The sequence below is a fragment of the Hippopotamus amphibius genome, chromosome X, assembly GCF_030028045.1.
Source record: "Hippopotamus amphibius kiboko isolate mHipAmp2 chromosome X, mHipAmp2.hap2, whole genome shotgun sequence".
Classification (NCBI taxonomy): domain Eukaryota; kingdom Metazoa; phylum Chordata; class Mammalia; order Artiodactyla; family Hippopotamidae; genus Hippopotamus; species Hippopotamus amphibius.
The window spans coordinates 14,441,359-14,457,428 of NC_080203.1; the positions used below are offsets into that span (position 1 = coordinate 14,441,359).

The window sequence follows — 16,070 nt, forward strand, 5'->3', positions numbered from 1 at the left end:
TTAACAAGAGGAGGATATCCTGGATGTGTTGAATCGAAGTGTCCATTTTTTATTTTTATTTATTTTTTTTCTTTTCATTGTATTTATTTCTTTATTATTTTTTTGGGGGTACACCAAGTTCAATCATCTGTTTTTATACACATATCCCCGTATTCCCTCCCTCCCTCGACTCCCCCCCAACCTCCCCGTCCCAGTCCTCTAAAGCATCATCCATCCTCAAGTTGAACTCCCTTTGTTATACAACAACTTTCCATTGGCTATCTATTTTACAGTTGGTAGTATATATATGTCTGTGCTACTCTCTCACTTCGTCTCAGCTTCCCCTTCACCCCCTGCCCCCCCAAACCTCGAGTTCTCCAGTCCATTCTCTGCATCTGCGTTCTTGTTCTTATCTTGTCACTGAGTTGATCAGTACCATTTTTAGATTCCGTATATGTAAGTTAGCATACAATATTTGTCTTTTTCTTTCTGACTTACTTCACTCTATATGACAGACTCTAGGTCTATCCACCTCATTACGTATAGCTCCATCTCATTCCTTTTTATAGCTGAGTAATATTCCATTGTATATATATGCCACATCTTCTTTATCCATTCATTTGTTGATGGGCATTTAGGTTGCTTTCATGTCCTGGCTATTGTAAATAGTGCTGCAATAAACATGATGGTACAAGTTTCTTTTGGGATTATGGTTTTCTTTGGGTATATGCCCAGGAGTGGGATTACTGGATCATATGGTAGTTCTATTTGCAGTTTTTTAAGGAACCTCCAAACTGTTTTCCATAGTGGCTGTACCAACTTACAGTCCCACCAACAGTGCAGGAGAGTTCCCTTTTCTCCACACCCTCTCCAACATTTGTTGTTTCCAGACTTTGTGATGATGGCCATTCTGATTGGTGTGAGGTGATCCCTCATTGTGGCTTTGACTTGCATTTCTCTGATGATTAGTGATGTTGAACATCTTTTCATGTATTTGTTGGCCATCTGGATGTCTTCTTTGGAGAAATGTCTATTAAGATCTTCCGCCAATTTGTGGATTGGGTTATTTGCGTTTTTGGTATTAAGCTGCATGAGCTGCTTGTATATTTTGGAGGTTAACCCTTTGTCCATTGTTTCGTAGGCAGCTATTTTTTCCCATTCTGAGGGTTGCCTTCTAGTCTTGTTTATGGTTTCTTTTGCTGTGCAAAAGCTTTTAAGTTTCATGAGGTCCCATTTGTTTATTCTTGATTTTATTTCCATTATTGTAGAAGGTGGGTCAAAAAGGATGTTGCTTTGATGTATGTCATAGAGTGTTCTGCCTATGTTTTCCTCTAGGAGTTTTATAGTGTCTGGCCTTACATGTAGGTCTTTAATCCATTTGGAGTTTATTTTTGTGTATGGTGTTAGGAAGTGTTCTAATGTCATTCTTTTACATGTAGCTGTCCAATTTTCCCAGCACCACTTATTGAAGAGGCTGTCTTTTTTCCATTGTGTATTCTTTTTTTTTTATTATTTTTTTGGGGGGGTACACCAGGTTCAATCATCTGTTTTTATACACATATCCCCATATTCCCTCCCTTCCTTGACTCCCCCCACCTCGAGTCCCCCCCACCCTCCCCACCCCAGTCCTCTAAGGCATCTTCCATCCTCGAGTTGGACTCCCTTTGTTATACAACAACTTCCCACTGACTATTTTACAGTTGGTAGTATATATATGTCTGTGCTACTCTCTAGCTTCGTCTCAGTTTCCCCTTCACCCCCCGCCCCCTCCCATACCTCGAGTTCTCCAGTCCATTCTCTGTATCTGCGTCCTTGTTCTTGTCACTGAGTTCATCAGTACCATTTTTAGATTCCGTATATGTGAGTTAGCATACAATATTTGTCCTTCTCTTTCTGACTTACTTCACTCTGTATGACAGATTGTAGTTCTATCCACCTCATTACATATAGCTCCATCTCATCCCTTTTTATAGCTGAATAATATTCCATTGTATATATATGCCACATCTTCTGTATCCATTCATTTGTTGATGGGCATTTAGGTTGCTTTCATGTCCTGGCTATTGTAAATAGTGCTGCAATAAACATTATGGTACAAGTTTCTTTTGGGATGATGGTTTTCTTTGGGTATATGCCCAGGAGTGGGATTACTGGATCATATGGTAGTTCTATTTGTAGTTTTTTAAGGAACCTCCAAATTGTTTTCCATAGTGGCTGTACCAACTTACAGTCCCACCAACAGTGCAGGAGAGTTCCCTTTTCTCCACACCCTCTCCAACTTTTGTGGTTTCCAGACTTTGTGATGATGGCCATTCTGATTGGTGTGAGGTGATCCCTCATTGTGGCTTTGACTTGCATTTCTCTGATGATGAGTGATGTTGAGCATCTTTTCATATGTGTGTTGGCCATCTGGATGTCTTCTTTGGAGAAATGTCTATTTAGGTCTTCTGCCCATTTGTGGATTGGGTTATTTGCGTTTTTGGTATTAAGCTGCATGAGCTGCTTGTATATTTTGGAGGTTAATCCTTTGTCCGTTGTTTCATAGGCAATTATTTTTTCCCATTCTGAGGGTTGCCTTTTAGTCTTGTTTATGGTTTCTTTCACTGTGCAAAAGCTTTTAAGTTTCATGAGGTCCCATTTGTTTATTCTTGATTTTATTTCCATGATTCTAGGAGGTGGGTCCAAAAGGATGTTGCTTTGATGTATGTCATAGAGTGTTCTGCCTATGTTTTCCTCTAGGAGTTTTATAGTGTCTGGCCTTACATGTAGGTCTTTAATCCATTTGGAGTTTATTTTTGTGTATGGTGTTAGGAAGTGTTCTAATATCATTCTTTTACATGTTGCTGTCCAATTTTCCCAGCACCACTTATTGAAGAGGCTGTCTTTTTTCCATTGTATACTCGTGCCTCCTTTGTCAAAGATAAGGTGCCCATATGTGTTTGGGCTTACTTCTGAGTTCTCTATTCTATTCCATTGATCTTCCTTTCTATTTTTGTGCCAGTACCATACTCTCTTGATCACTGTGGCCTTGTAGTATAGTTTGAAGTCAGGAAGGCTGATTCCACCAACTCCATTTTTCCTTCTCAAGATTGCTTTGGCTATTCGGGGTCTTTTGCGTTTCCATACAAATCGTAAGATTTCTTGCCCTAGTTCTGTGAAAAATGCCATTGGTAATTTGATCGAGATTGCACTGAATTTGTAAATTGCTTTGGGTAGTACAGTCATTTTCACAATGTTGATTCTTCCAATCCAAGAACATGGTATATCTCTCCATCTGTTTGTGTCGTCTTTGATTTCTTTCGTTAGTGTCTTAAAGTTTTCTGCATACAAGTCTTTTGCCTCCTTAGGCAGGTTTATTCCTAGGTATTTTATTCTTTTGGTTGCAATGGTGAATGGGAGAGTTTCCTTAATTTCTCTTTCTGCTCTTCCGTTGTTAGTGTATAGGAATGCAAGAGATTTCTGTGCATTAATTTTGTATCCTGCTACTTTACTAAACTCATCAATTAGTGTTAGCAGTTTTCTGGTAGAGTCTTTAGGGTTTTCTATGTATAATATGTCATCTGCAAAGAGTGACAATTTCACTTCTTCTTTTCCAATTTGGATTCCTTTTATTTCTTTTTCTTCTCTGATTGCTGTGGCTAAAACTTCCAAAACTATGTTGAATAATAATGGTGAGAGTGGACAACCTTGTCTTGTTCCTATTCTTAGAGGGAATTCTTTCAGTTTTTCCCCATTTAGAATGATGTTGGCTTTTGGTTTCTCATATATGGCTTTTATTATGTTGAGGTAATTTCCTTCTGTGCCCATTTTCTGGAGAGCTTTTATCATAAATGGATGTTGAACTTTGTCAAAAGCTTTTTCTGCATCTATTGAGATGATCATATGGTTTTTATCCTTCAATTTGTTGATATGATGTATCACATTGATTGATTTGCGTATATTGAAGAATCCTTGCATCCCAGGGATAAACCCCACTTGATCATGGTGTATGATTTTTTTAATGTGCTGTGGGATTCTGTTAGCTAGTATTTTGTTGAGGATTTTTGCATCTATATTCATCCGTGATATTGGTCTGTAATTTTCATTTTTTGTGACATCTTTGCCTGGTTTTGGTATCAGGGTGATGGTGGCCTCGTAGAATGACTTTGGGAGTGTTCCGCCTTCTGCAATATTTTGGAAGAGTTTGAGAAGGATAGGTGTTAGCTCTTCTCGAAATGTTTGATAGAATTCGCCCGTGAATCCATCTGGCCCTGGGCTTTTGTGTGTTGGGAGATTTTTAATCACTGCCTCAATTTCTGTACTTGTGATTGGTCTGTTCATAGTTTCTATTTCTTCCTAGTTCAGTCTTGGAAGATTGTATTTTTCTAAGAATTTATCCATTTCTTCCAGGTTATCCAATTTATTGGCATATAGTTGCTTGTAGTAGTCTCTCATGATCTTTTGTATTGCTGAGGTGTCCGTTGTTACTTCTCCTTTGTCATTTCTAATTCTGTTGATTTGCATCTTCCTTTTTTTCTTGATGAGTCTGGCTAATGGTTTATCAATTATGTTAATCTTCTCGAAGAACCAGCTTTTAGTTTTATTTATTTTGCTATTACTTCCTTCCTTTCTTTTTCATTTATTTCTGCTCTGATCTTTATGATTTCTTTCTTTCTGCTCACTTTGGGATTTCTTTGTTCTTCTTTTTCTACTTGTTTTAGGTGTAAGGTTAGGTTGTTTATTCGATCATTTTCTTGTTTCTTAAGGTAGGACTGTGTTGCTATAAACTTCCCTCTTAGAACTGCTTTTGCTGCGTCCCATAGGTTTTGGGTTGTTGTGTTTTCATTGTCATTTGTTTCTAGATATTTTTTGATTTCCTCTTTGATTTATTTAATGATTTCTTGGTTGTTTAATAGTGAATTGTTTAGCCTCCATGTGTTTGTATTTTTTGCAGTTTTTTTCCTGTAATTGATATCTAGTCTCATGGCATTGTGGTCAGAGAAGATGCTTGATATGATTTCAATTTTCTTGAATTTGCCGAGGTTTGATTTGTGACCCAAGATGTGATCTATCCTGGAAAATGTTCCGTGTGCACTTGAGAAGAAAGTGTATTCTGTCGTTTTTGGATGGAATGTCCTATAAATATCAATGAAGTCGAGATGGTCTAATGTGTCATTGAAAGCTTGTGTGTCTTTATTTATTTTCTGTTTGGATGATCTGTCCATTGATGTAAGTGGGGTGTTCAAGTCTCCCACTATTATTGTGTTACTGTCGATGTCCCCTTTTATGGCTGTTAGCATTTGCCTTATGTATTGAGGTGCTCCTATGTTGGGAGCATAGATATTTACCATTGTGATATGTTCTTCTTGAATGGATCCCTTGATCATTATGTAGTGTCCTTCCTTGTCTCTTGTAATAGTCTTTACTTTCAAGTCTAATGTGTCTGATATGAGTATTACTACTTCAGCTTTCTTTTGACTTCCATTTGCATGGAATATCTTTTTCCATCTCTTTACTTTCAGTCTATGTGTACCCCTTGGTCTGAAGTGGGTTTCTTGTAGGCAGCATATAGATGGGTCTTGTTTTTGTATCCATTCAGCCAGTCTGTGTCTTTTGGTTGGAGCATTTAATCCATTTACATTTAAGGTGATTATTGACATGTGTGTTTCTATTACCATTTTCTTAATTGTTTTGGGTTTGTATTTGTAGGTGTTTTCCTTTTCTTGTGTGTCCTACTTAGAGAAGTTCCTTTAGCACTTGTTATAAGGCTGTTTTGGTGGTGCTGAATTCTCTTCACTTTTGCTTGTCTGGAAAGCTTTTGATTTCTCCGTCAAATCTGAATGAGATTCTTGCTGGGTAGAGTATTCTTGGCTGTAGGTTTCTCTCTTTCAGGACTTTCAGTATATCCTGCCATTCCCTTCTGGCCTGCAGAGTTTCTGTAGAAAGGTCAGCTGTTATCCTTATGGGTTTTCCCTTATATATTGTTTGTTGCTTTTCTCTTGCTGCTTTTAATATTTTTTCTTTGTGTTGAATTGTCGTTAGTTTGATTAATATGTGTCTTGGTGTATTTCTCCTTGGGTTTATTCTGTATGGGACTCTCTGTGCTTCTTGGACTTGGTTCATTATTTCCTTTCCCATGTTGGGGAAGTTTTCCACTATAACCTCTTCAAATATTTTCTCAGACCCTTTCTTGTTTTCTTCTTCTTCTGGGATGCCTATAATTCGAATGTTGGTATGCTTAATGTTATCACTGAGGTCTCTGAGACTGTCTTCTATTCTTTTTTTTCTCTTTTCTTTTTCCTGCTCTGTGGCAGCTATTTCCCCCACTCTATCTTCCAACTCACTTATTCGTTCTTCTGCCTCAGTCATTCTGCTGGTTATAGCATCTAGAGTATTTTTAATTTCAGTTATTTTGTTATCCATTGCTGTTTGTTTTTCTGAGTTCTTATGAACTGTTTCTTGTACTTTCTCTATTTTGTTATTGAGATTTTGTATCATTTTTACTATCATTACTCTGAAATCTTTTTCAGGCATTTTTCCTATTTCCTCCTCATTTATTTGGTCTTGTGGGTTTTTTTCCTGCTCCTTTGCCTGCATGGTGTTTCTTTGTTTCCTCATGGTAGTCCAAACTTCTGGGGTTGCTTGTCCCAGTGATAGAGGGTTTATAGAAGACTGTCCAAGCCTCAGACTAATGTCCAAGTGTTGGGTTAAACAAATACTAAGTCTAGGAAACACATACATATATAAGATGCACAATTACTGAATCCATTAGGACATAAGGCTCTGGGAAGACCTGACAGAAGAACACCAGTATGCTATCAGATATTCAAAGAGAAACCCAACAGAAATTGACAACCAAAACAGAACAAAACAGAAACAAAAGCAAAAACAAACAAACAAATAACACCTTACACGTACAAACACTAATCCAGGGAGATTTTGTAAGCTAGGATCAAATATAAAAAAGAGCTAGGGTACCACCAGAGAGAATGGAGATTCTCAGAATGAAATTAGACAATTGTACTAAGAACTAAGATAAAGACAGAAACCTAATATTAAATACCAAGGTGGTGCGTGATCTGGAGAATAGAGCGAGGAGTCTGAGCAGATTGATATTGTTGCTTATAAGTATATTAAGATAAAAGAAACTAAAAATGGATGGAAGACAGGGGAACAGAAGAGCGTAGTGTGATTGGAAATATGCAAATAAAAAGAAAGGAATAGAAATGTATAAAAGATAGGGATGAAAGGAAGGTATGAGAGATATATTGTCAGTACTACCAAAAACTTAGCTAGAAATAGAAGTATATAGAAAGGCAATAAAAATAAAAATAGAATAAAAAATATAATTTAAAAAAAATTATAAAACTTGTAGCTCCCTTAGGACTAAGATTGTAATTAATAAAGGAAAAAAAAAAGACAAAGGGAAAAGAAAAAATCCAGAACTGATCTCAGAATGGACTAGTTCAATAGAATTGATACTAATATTTCTGTTTCCTTAGAGTCTCAGCTGTAAGTGTCCTTCTACTTGCCTTGGGTTTTTTTGTATTATTCTGTGACCAGCAGAGCTTCCTTTATTGTTCGTCTGTAAGCGTTGGTGTGTGGGGAGGGAGAGGGTACAATAGTGGCTCCTTCCCCTGGGAGTGAGTGAGCAGTGGCACACTGTTGTTTCAGTAGGGCTTGGAGGTGCCTGTTGCAGAGGGATGCCCGCAGCTCAGGTGTAAACAGAAAGTCTCAAAGTTGGGCCTCTCTCGGGGGTTTTTTTTTTTTTCTTCTTCTCGGCAGCCTCCCTGCTGCCAGTGCTCCAAGGGGTTTTAATCTAGCCCTGCCCGAGTGCCTGAGGGTACATGTTATCCCTGAGCGCCTTAGATGGCCCACAGGGCATCTCTCCACTGCCTGTTGCAGGCGCCCAAAGAGAGAGAGAGGCTATGCCCACGGTTCCTCCCCCCCGCCCGTGAGCCTGCAGCCTCCAGCCGTCATCATGGCTGGGCAGCTCTCAGGTGCAGGCACTCCTCGCTGCTGACCTCTTCCCTCCTGGCCTCTCGGTCCGTCACCTTACTGGCAACAATTTTTCTCACCCTGAACCAGCCCTCCGGTTCCCACGCTCCCGCTCCCAGACCCTCTGTTCAGCTGTGAATTGACGTCTTGGTCCGGGAATGCTGAACTGTGATGCGGACCCTCCGTGTGTTTCTCACTCCCTCCCGTCTGCCACAGCTCCGCCACTTCACCCTCTTTGAGCCGTCGTAGATATCTCCCTACCAGTTATGTCCGGATCCTTGCGGTCCTTTCTGGTGTCTGAGGTCGTCTGCTGGTGTTCAGCTGGTTCTCTGTGGGAATTATTGCGTGCTTCGGTGCATTCCCAATGCATCTGTGGGGAGGGATGCATTCCACGTCCCTCTACTTCGCCGCCATCTTTTTTTCTCCCCGAAGTGTCCCTTTTTTAAATGGTGCATTCTCTTGAGCAGCAAGAGAATTTTATTTATTTGTAAATATAATAGTTTGTAGATGCTCCAGAATAGGAGATGACAGTCATTTTTTTTTAAGCTCTTTATTGGAATATAATTGCTTTACACTCTTGTACCAGCTTTTGAGGTACACCAAAGTGAATCAGCTGTATTTATACATATATCCCCATATCCCCTCCCTCCCGCGACTCCCTCCCACCCTCCCTGTCCTGGCCCTCTAAGGCATCACCCATCATCGAGTTGATCTCCCTTTGTTATACAGCAACTTCCCGCTAGCTATCTATTTTACAGTTGGTAGTGTATATATGTCTATGCTACTCTCTCACTTCGTCCCAGCTTCCCCTTCGCTCCCCCACCCACACCCCATGTCCTCCAGTCCGTTCTCTGCATCTACATCTTTATTCTTGCCCTATCACTGGGTTCATCAGTACCATTTTTTTAGATTCCATATCTATGAGTTAGCATGCAGTATTTGTTTTTCCTCTTTCTGGCTTACTTGGCTTTATATGACTTACTCTAGGTCCATCCACCTCACTACAAATAACTCACTTTCATTCCTTTTTATGACTGAGTAATATTCCATTGTATATATATGCCACATCTTCTTTATCCATTCATCTATTGATGGGCATTAGGTTGCTTCCATGTCCTGGCTATTGTAAATAGCACTGCAGTGAACATTATGGTACATGTTGCTTTTTGGATTATGGTTTTCTCTGGGTATATGCCCAGTAGTGGGATTACTGTATCATATGGTAGTTCAATTTTTAGTTTGTTAAGGAACCTCCAAACTGTTGATAGTCATTTTTGTTCCCATGCATCCTGTATCGTATACAAAGGCCCTCTCATTTGGAAAGCTAGAGTGAGGATCAAGAGGTAGACAGGTGTTCTGTTTCAACATCCAGCACAGGTACAATGTGAAATGGAGGAGAGCTTGATGAGGAGCCAGGAGACCTGGTTTCTCGCCCCAGCTCTGCCATATACTAGCACTGCGACCAAGCCAAACATTGCTAAATTGATTACGAGCTCCCTTTTCCCCAGAGTACTAGTTCTTGATGTCTTCTACAATAGACCATAGGTGCCAAGTTGATCTTACTCTCCCCCTCGGTTGTCTGGAGTGTCGTGCTGTGAAGGATTCCAAGTCACATTTCAGACAATCACCAAGTACTTTTAGATTCACTTTCCCCCAAACGTTTAAACATGATCTGAACAAGCACCAGGCATCCCTGTGTAACTCATTTCTTTCATATGGTAACAGGCAGGCTGGGGGCACTGACAAGCTGTATGTGGAGGTGACATTTTTACATTAAGAAGAGGAGAGAAATGGAAAATTTGAATCACCATATAAAAGCAAAACTCTATTCAAGGAACAAAAGCTCTGTCCCTCACAAGCTGTGCGACTAGGTCATTTGCTTACCCTCTCTGAGTCTCCGTTTCCTTATATGTACCATGGGGTGGATCACGGTGGTTACGATACATGCATACCTTGTAGGGATGTCATGACAATGAAATGAAGTAAGTACCTGATGTTTGTCAAACAGTGTTTGACCCATAGTTGGCACTTCATAAACATTAGCTCTTAATGTTTATGTTCTTATTTCATATTGGTGGTGTATCATGGAACAGAAAAATACATGTACACCCCATTTTTTACTTAAAATTTCAGAGGGCCTTTGCATCTCCTGAAGGGAGTCATAGATCACTCTCAGATTCCTGAAGGATCAAGATCCTTCTAAGGTTAAGACCTTCTGAATAGAAGTACATGCTTCATGATGAATTCATTAATCCAAACATGAAATAACATAATACTTATGGCTGGCAGTGATTGGTAACAATTAAGGATTAGTAGGAAAGACATTTAGCTATATCTGAATAGGCATTAAATATTACTTGTAACTGTATGCTTTCTAGGGTGGTAGTCTTTATTACACTACTACTGCTTTATGGGAGTACATTAAAATATTATCAGAATAGAATAGAATAGATTAGAACTTTCTCTTTTATTGAGGTATAGTTGATGTACAATATTATTGATATATAAGCTACAGGTGTGCAATATAGTGATTCACAACTTTTAAAGGTTATGCTCCATTTATAGTTATTATAGAATATTGGCTATATTCCTGTGTATGTGCTGTACAGTATATCCTTGTAGCTCATTTATACAGAGTAGTTTGTACCTCTTCATCTTCTACCCTCTGTTACCCCTACTCCCCTCCCTCTCCCCGCTAGTAACCACTAGTTTGTTGTCTATACCTGTGAGTCTGTTTCTTTTTGTTATATTCACTTGTTTTATTTTTTAGATTCCACATGTAAGTGATGTCATGCAGTGTTTGTTTTTCTCTGTCTGACTTATTTCACTTAGAATAATACCCTCCAAGTCCATCCATGTTGTTGCAAATGACAAAATTTCATTCTTTTTTAACGGCCGAGTAGTATTCCACTGTGTGTGTGTGTGTGTGTGTGTGTGTGTGTGTACCATATCCTCTTTATCTGTTCATCTGTTGTTGGACACCGAGGTTGTTTCCATATTAAATTAGAACTTTCTACAAGTGAGAGGAAGCTACACACCAAGCATAGCGTACTTCTGCCTGTAAAGATCTTATAAAATTAGTGGTTGCAAATCCATCTCAGTAGGCAGGGCTTCTTGGAGATCCTCACAGCTTTTGGATTCTGTGGTACTGAGGTATTCTTTGATTTTTCAGTTATGAAAGCAAAGGCCATTCTAGAACTGCTGTTTCTATTCTGCATGCTGTTGCTGTATGCTTCCTTTTCCCCAGGTCGTTCAGAATAGGTTCCTAGCAGGCTGATGCATCCTATTTTGCCTTTGTACAGAAGGATATTACAGCTGTAACCAAAGAAGGAAAACTTCTGCTAACAAATCTGGAAGTGCCTAATGCTGAGGATGCTGTGAGTTCGAGGTTTGAACATCATCAGCAAATTAGTGGTGACTGGCAAACTATTAATAAGTGAGTAATACTCTTTTGGGTTTGGAGTTACTTATTTTATACTTCTTAAGAGGAATTAATACATTTTCGCTGCTACCTGTTAAGTGTGAAAGTATTCCTGGACCTCTGGGGATGTGAGAATTCCTTCCTGAGTGTCTCACGGAGATTAGGTTGCTCGTAGAGGAGGTTCTGTGGACATTGATGGTCTCTACCTGCAACAAATATCATGGTCTGTGACTTTGCCTGTAATTCTTAACGTCAAGACCAGGTTTATCTACGTACTTGCAACACAAATCCTTGTTTTAATTATGCCTTTTCTTTGTTAAGATTGCTGACTCAAGTCCATGATATGGAAATAGCTTTTGATGGATTTTGGGAAAAACACCAGCTAAAAATGGAGCAGTATCTGCAACTCTGGAAATTTGAGCAGGATTTTCAAGAGGTCAGTTAAAACTTTCCTTGATACAGTTGTTTTCATTATGCTGGAGGTTCTTACACCCTTATCTTCAGAAACACATGCCCGTTTATACCCACAGACAGGTGAAAAGGAGGCAAGTGTGAGTCAACCTTGACTTAGAATGAAGAAAACAGCTACAAAAATGCCAAGACTTCTACTTCTCGGGCTTAACCTCATTTCTTATGAGAAAGCACTTAAGTGCTAACATAGATGACAGGGACATAGTGGCTATAGCGGCTATCTACACTGATGTTTGATATTCAAATTTATTTTAGATATAAAATGCGTCCAGACAATGGGATAACTTTCCAAGGAAATCATACCAACTTCCTTCACGATTTTTAAAATACCATATATCCATGCTGACCATATTTAATATGATCTAACAAAACATTTTTTTCTGATCCCGCAATTTATTTTCTATGAAAAGCCTGAAGGATGAAATTAAATTGTTTTTAATGATACGTCATTTAAAAGGTTATAAATATATTCTAGTTCCATCCTTCTGAAAAATCCATCCTGTGTGGTCAAGAGACATAGATTTATCTTCTTCTTTTCTTTTATAATCAACATCAAAGCTTCTCCTGGTCTCTGTTATAGTATTTTCCCAGGGATCCAAGGAAAACTCACTTCTCTCTCTTGCACGTGGTGAGCTTCTTTCTACCCATGACTGGCTGACTTGCCTGGTATTCCATTTGTTCTAGCGGAGTCAGTTGGGGGAGGGGCACTGCATTCTGGACCCAGGGCTCAGTTACTACCAGCCTTTTCCTTCCGGTGATTCAGATTTTGAAGTGCCATGTTCTCTGTGAAACATTTCTTAAAGAAAGAATAGGTCACATTGCTCTTGGGCCTTCCAGATATTTGTGTCTGTCCCTCCTCCCCAACCAAACACAGGCAAAAAGAACACTTTTCCTGAACAGACCCATTGTGCCTTTACTTGCATGTTAAGTTGCCTCCAGGTTACATTCTTGCCCTGCGGTTATACTCTGTTTCGTGAAGTCATTGTTGCCTCTGATCAGTATTGCTGCTGTTTGTCTTGGATTGTAATCTCACTGACACAATCTGTCTCTCATGGTGATATGCAGATAGGTTCTGGATATTTAGGAATTTAAATAAAAGTTTATTTGGCAATTCAAACTTATAAGAAAAAATGGAATATTCTCAACCTTGAGATACTCTTGAGCATACAGAATAGGAACATTTTCCTGCACCATCACAGTACAGTGATCAAATTTTGTACATTTAAGAGTCATGCAATACTTTTCTGCCATCAGTATTGCAATTTTGTCAATTGACTCAATTATGTCCTTTATAGCATTTCGCCCCCCTCAGCTCAGGATCCAGTCTAGCAGGTTGGGTATTGCATTAAGTTGTCATGTGTCTTCAGTCTCCTTTAATCGATAACATTTCCATAGCCTTTCTTTGTCTTTTATGACACTGACATTTTGGAAAAATACAGTCGTTCTTAAAATAAAATATTCACCATTTTAGGGTTGTCTGACATTGTTTCATGATTAGATTAATCTGCATATGACCAGCGAGGATACTGCATAGGTGATGTGTCCTTCAGAGGGTATCACATCTGCAGGTAGATGAGGTTCATCTGCCTCCATTGTTGGTAGGGGTTTTGATCACCCTGTCAGGGTGTTGTTGAATTTCTCCACATTTTAGTTACTTTCTTCCCTCTTGCAACTAGTAGGCAGTATGTGGGGAGAAAATTTAAGGCCGTGCAAATGTCTTGCTCTTCACCAGAAATTCCCCATTGGTTTAGCATCAATTGATGATTCTTGCTTCAACCAGTCTTTGCTGTGATGGTTGTGAAGTGCTGATTTTTCCATGTAGATATGTCACAGAGTTGTAACTGTTCCAGGCCCAGCAATAAGAACAAGAGTACAAATCATTTTGAAGAAGCTATAAAAATGTCTATCAAGAATGCTGTTTGGTATTTATCTACTTATTGGGCTCATGGCTTCCTAGTTTTTAATTCATTACTGTTCGTAACTGTTTTGTTGTTTCCACCTGGTTGCTGTGTCCTTGTGACATGTCCAAACATTTTGATCACTTCTTTACTTTCTGACATAAAGAGATGTTCCAAGCTCATCTCTCTCTCTCTTTTTTTTTTTTGTGGCATTGGGTCTTTGTTGCTGTGTGCAGGCGTTCTCTAGTTGTGGCAAGCGGGGGCTACTCTTCATTGTGGTGTGGGGGCTCCTCACTCTGGTGGCTTCTCTTGTTCGGAGCATGGGCTCTAGGTGCACGGGCTTCAGTAGTTGCAGCACGTGGGCTCAGTAGTTGTGGCATATGGGTTTAGTAGCTCCGAGGAACGTGGAATCTTTGTGGACCAGGGTTCGAACCCATGTTCCCTACATTGGAGGCGGATTCTTAACCACTGCACCACCAGGGAAGTCCTGCAAGTTCATCTTATTCCTGCTCTGCCTCAGCCCTGAAACCAGCCAATTTCCTGTGAAGCCTCGGTTTCTTTTTCTGGGAAATGATATTAAAGACCAAGATCTGGACTACTACTCCTCCGGACTCCTTGGTAGTCTGTCAGTGGGAGGTCTTCGTGGCCATCCCCTCGCCTCCTCCAGCCCCACGGAACCCTACACGTCTCAGTCATGCGCGAGTGCATCTCCATCCACGTTGGCCAGGCTGGTGTCCAGATTGGCAATGCCTGCTGGGAGCTCTACTGCCTAGAACACGGCATCCAGCCCAATGGCCAGATGCCAAGTGACAAGACCATTGGGGGAGGAGATGACTCCTTCAACACCTTCTTCAGTGAGACAGGCGCTGGCAAGCATGTGCCCAGGGCAGTGTTTGTAGACCTGGAACCCACGGTCATTGATGAAGTTCGCACTGGCACCTACCGCCAGCTCTTCCACCCTGAGCAGCTCATCACAGGCAAGGAAGATGCTGCCAATAACTATGCCCGAGGTCACTACACCATTGGCAAGGAGATCATTGACCTCGTCTTGGACCGAATTCGGAAACTGGCTGACCAGTGCACAGGTCTTCAGGGCTTCCTGGTTTTCCACAGCTTTGGTGGGGGAACTGGTTCTGGGTTCACCTCCCTGCTGATGAAACGTCTCTCTGTCGATTATGGCAAGAAGTCCAAGCTGGAGTTCTCCATTTACCCAGCCCCTCAGGTTTCCACAGCTGTCGTTGAGCCCTACAACTCCATCCTCACCACCCACACCACCCTGGAGCACTCTGATTGTGCCTTCATGGTAGACAATGAGGCCATCTATGACATCTGTTGTAGAAACCTCGATATTGAGCGCCCAACCTACATGAATCTTAACTGCCTCATGAGCCAGACTGTGTCCTCCATCACTGCTTCCCTGAGATTTGATGGAGCCCTGAATGTCGATCTGACAGAATTCCAGACCAACCTGGTGCCCTATCCCCGCATCCACTTCCCTCTGGCCACATATGCCCCTGTCATCTCTGCTGAGAAAGCCTACCATGAACAGCTTACTGTAGCAGAGATCACCAATGCTTGCTTTGAGCCAGCCAACCAGATGGTGAAATGCGACCCTCGCCACGGTAAATACATGGCCTGCTGCCTGTTGTACCGTGGTGACGTGGTTCCCAAAGATGTCAGTGCTGCCATTGCCACCATCAAGACCAAGCGCAGCATCCAGTTTGTGGACTGGTGCCCCACTGGCTTCAAAGTTGACATCAACTACCAGCCTCCCACCGTGGTCCCTGGTGGAGACCTGGCCAAAGTACAGCGAGCTGTGTGCACGCTGAGCAACACCACAGCCATCGCTGAGGCCTGGGCTCGCCTGGACCACAAGTTTGACCTGATGTACGCCAAGCAGGCCTTTGTTCACTGGTACGTGGGTGAGGGCATGGAGGAAGGAGAGTTTTCTGAGGCCCGTGAGGACATGGCTGCCCTTGAGAAGGATTATGAGGAGGTTGGAGCCGATAGTGCTGAGGGAGAGGATGAGGGTGAAGAGTACTAACCTGACTACTGCAATTTTACACTCTTGTCTTAGGGCTGTCTTATTTGTGTTCTCTGAAGCTGCCCATTGTGGCCCTATCTTGTCAATAAAAGTGACATTCCTATTTTCAATGAAAAAAAAAAAAAAGACCAAGATCTGGCTGCTAGGTGTGCTCATTGCTACTGAAGGGTCTTTGTTTCTAGATCCATTCACCATAGAGCTAGGGAATATAGATGCATGTATATACACGTATATATACTTCCATACCTGTCCACCTACACATGCCCTTACATGTACATAG

General features: G+C 40.8%; 2 protein-coding genes across 3 annotated transcripts in view; both read left to right on the forward strand.

Moving 5' to 3' along the window:
• The window catches only part of MCF2 (MCF.2 cell line derived transforming sequence), a 74,377-nt gene that overhangs the window by 22,092 nt on the left and 36,215 nt on the right, over positions 1-16,070 (forward strand). For both annotated transcript variants that reach the window (XM_057718020.1, XM_057718021.1), the window contains exons 7-8: positions 11,259-11,392; positions 11,699-11,813. In XM_057718020.1, the coding sequence (XP_057574003.1) occupies positions 11,259-11,392; positions 11,699-11,813 (249 nt within the window). The remainder of the gene's footprint in view (positions 1-11,258; positions 11,393-11,698; positions 11,814-16,070) is intronic.
• Positions 14,347-15,884, forward strand: LOC130841712 (tubulin alpha-1C chain-like). Its single transcript, XM_057718022.1, has one exon. The coding sequence runs from the start codon at positions 14,441-14,443 to the stop codon at positions 15,788-15,790; it is 1,350 nt and encodes a 449-aa protein (XP_057574005.1). The 5' UTR covers positions 14,347-14,440; the 3' UTR covers positions 15,791-15,884.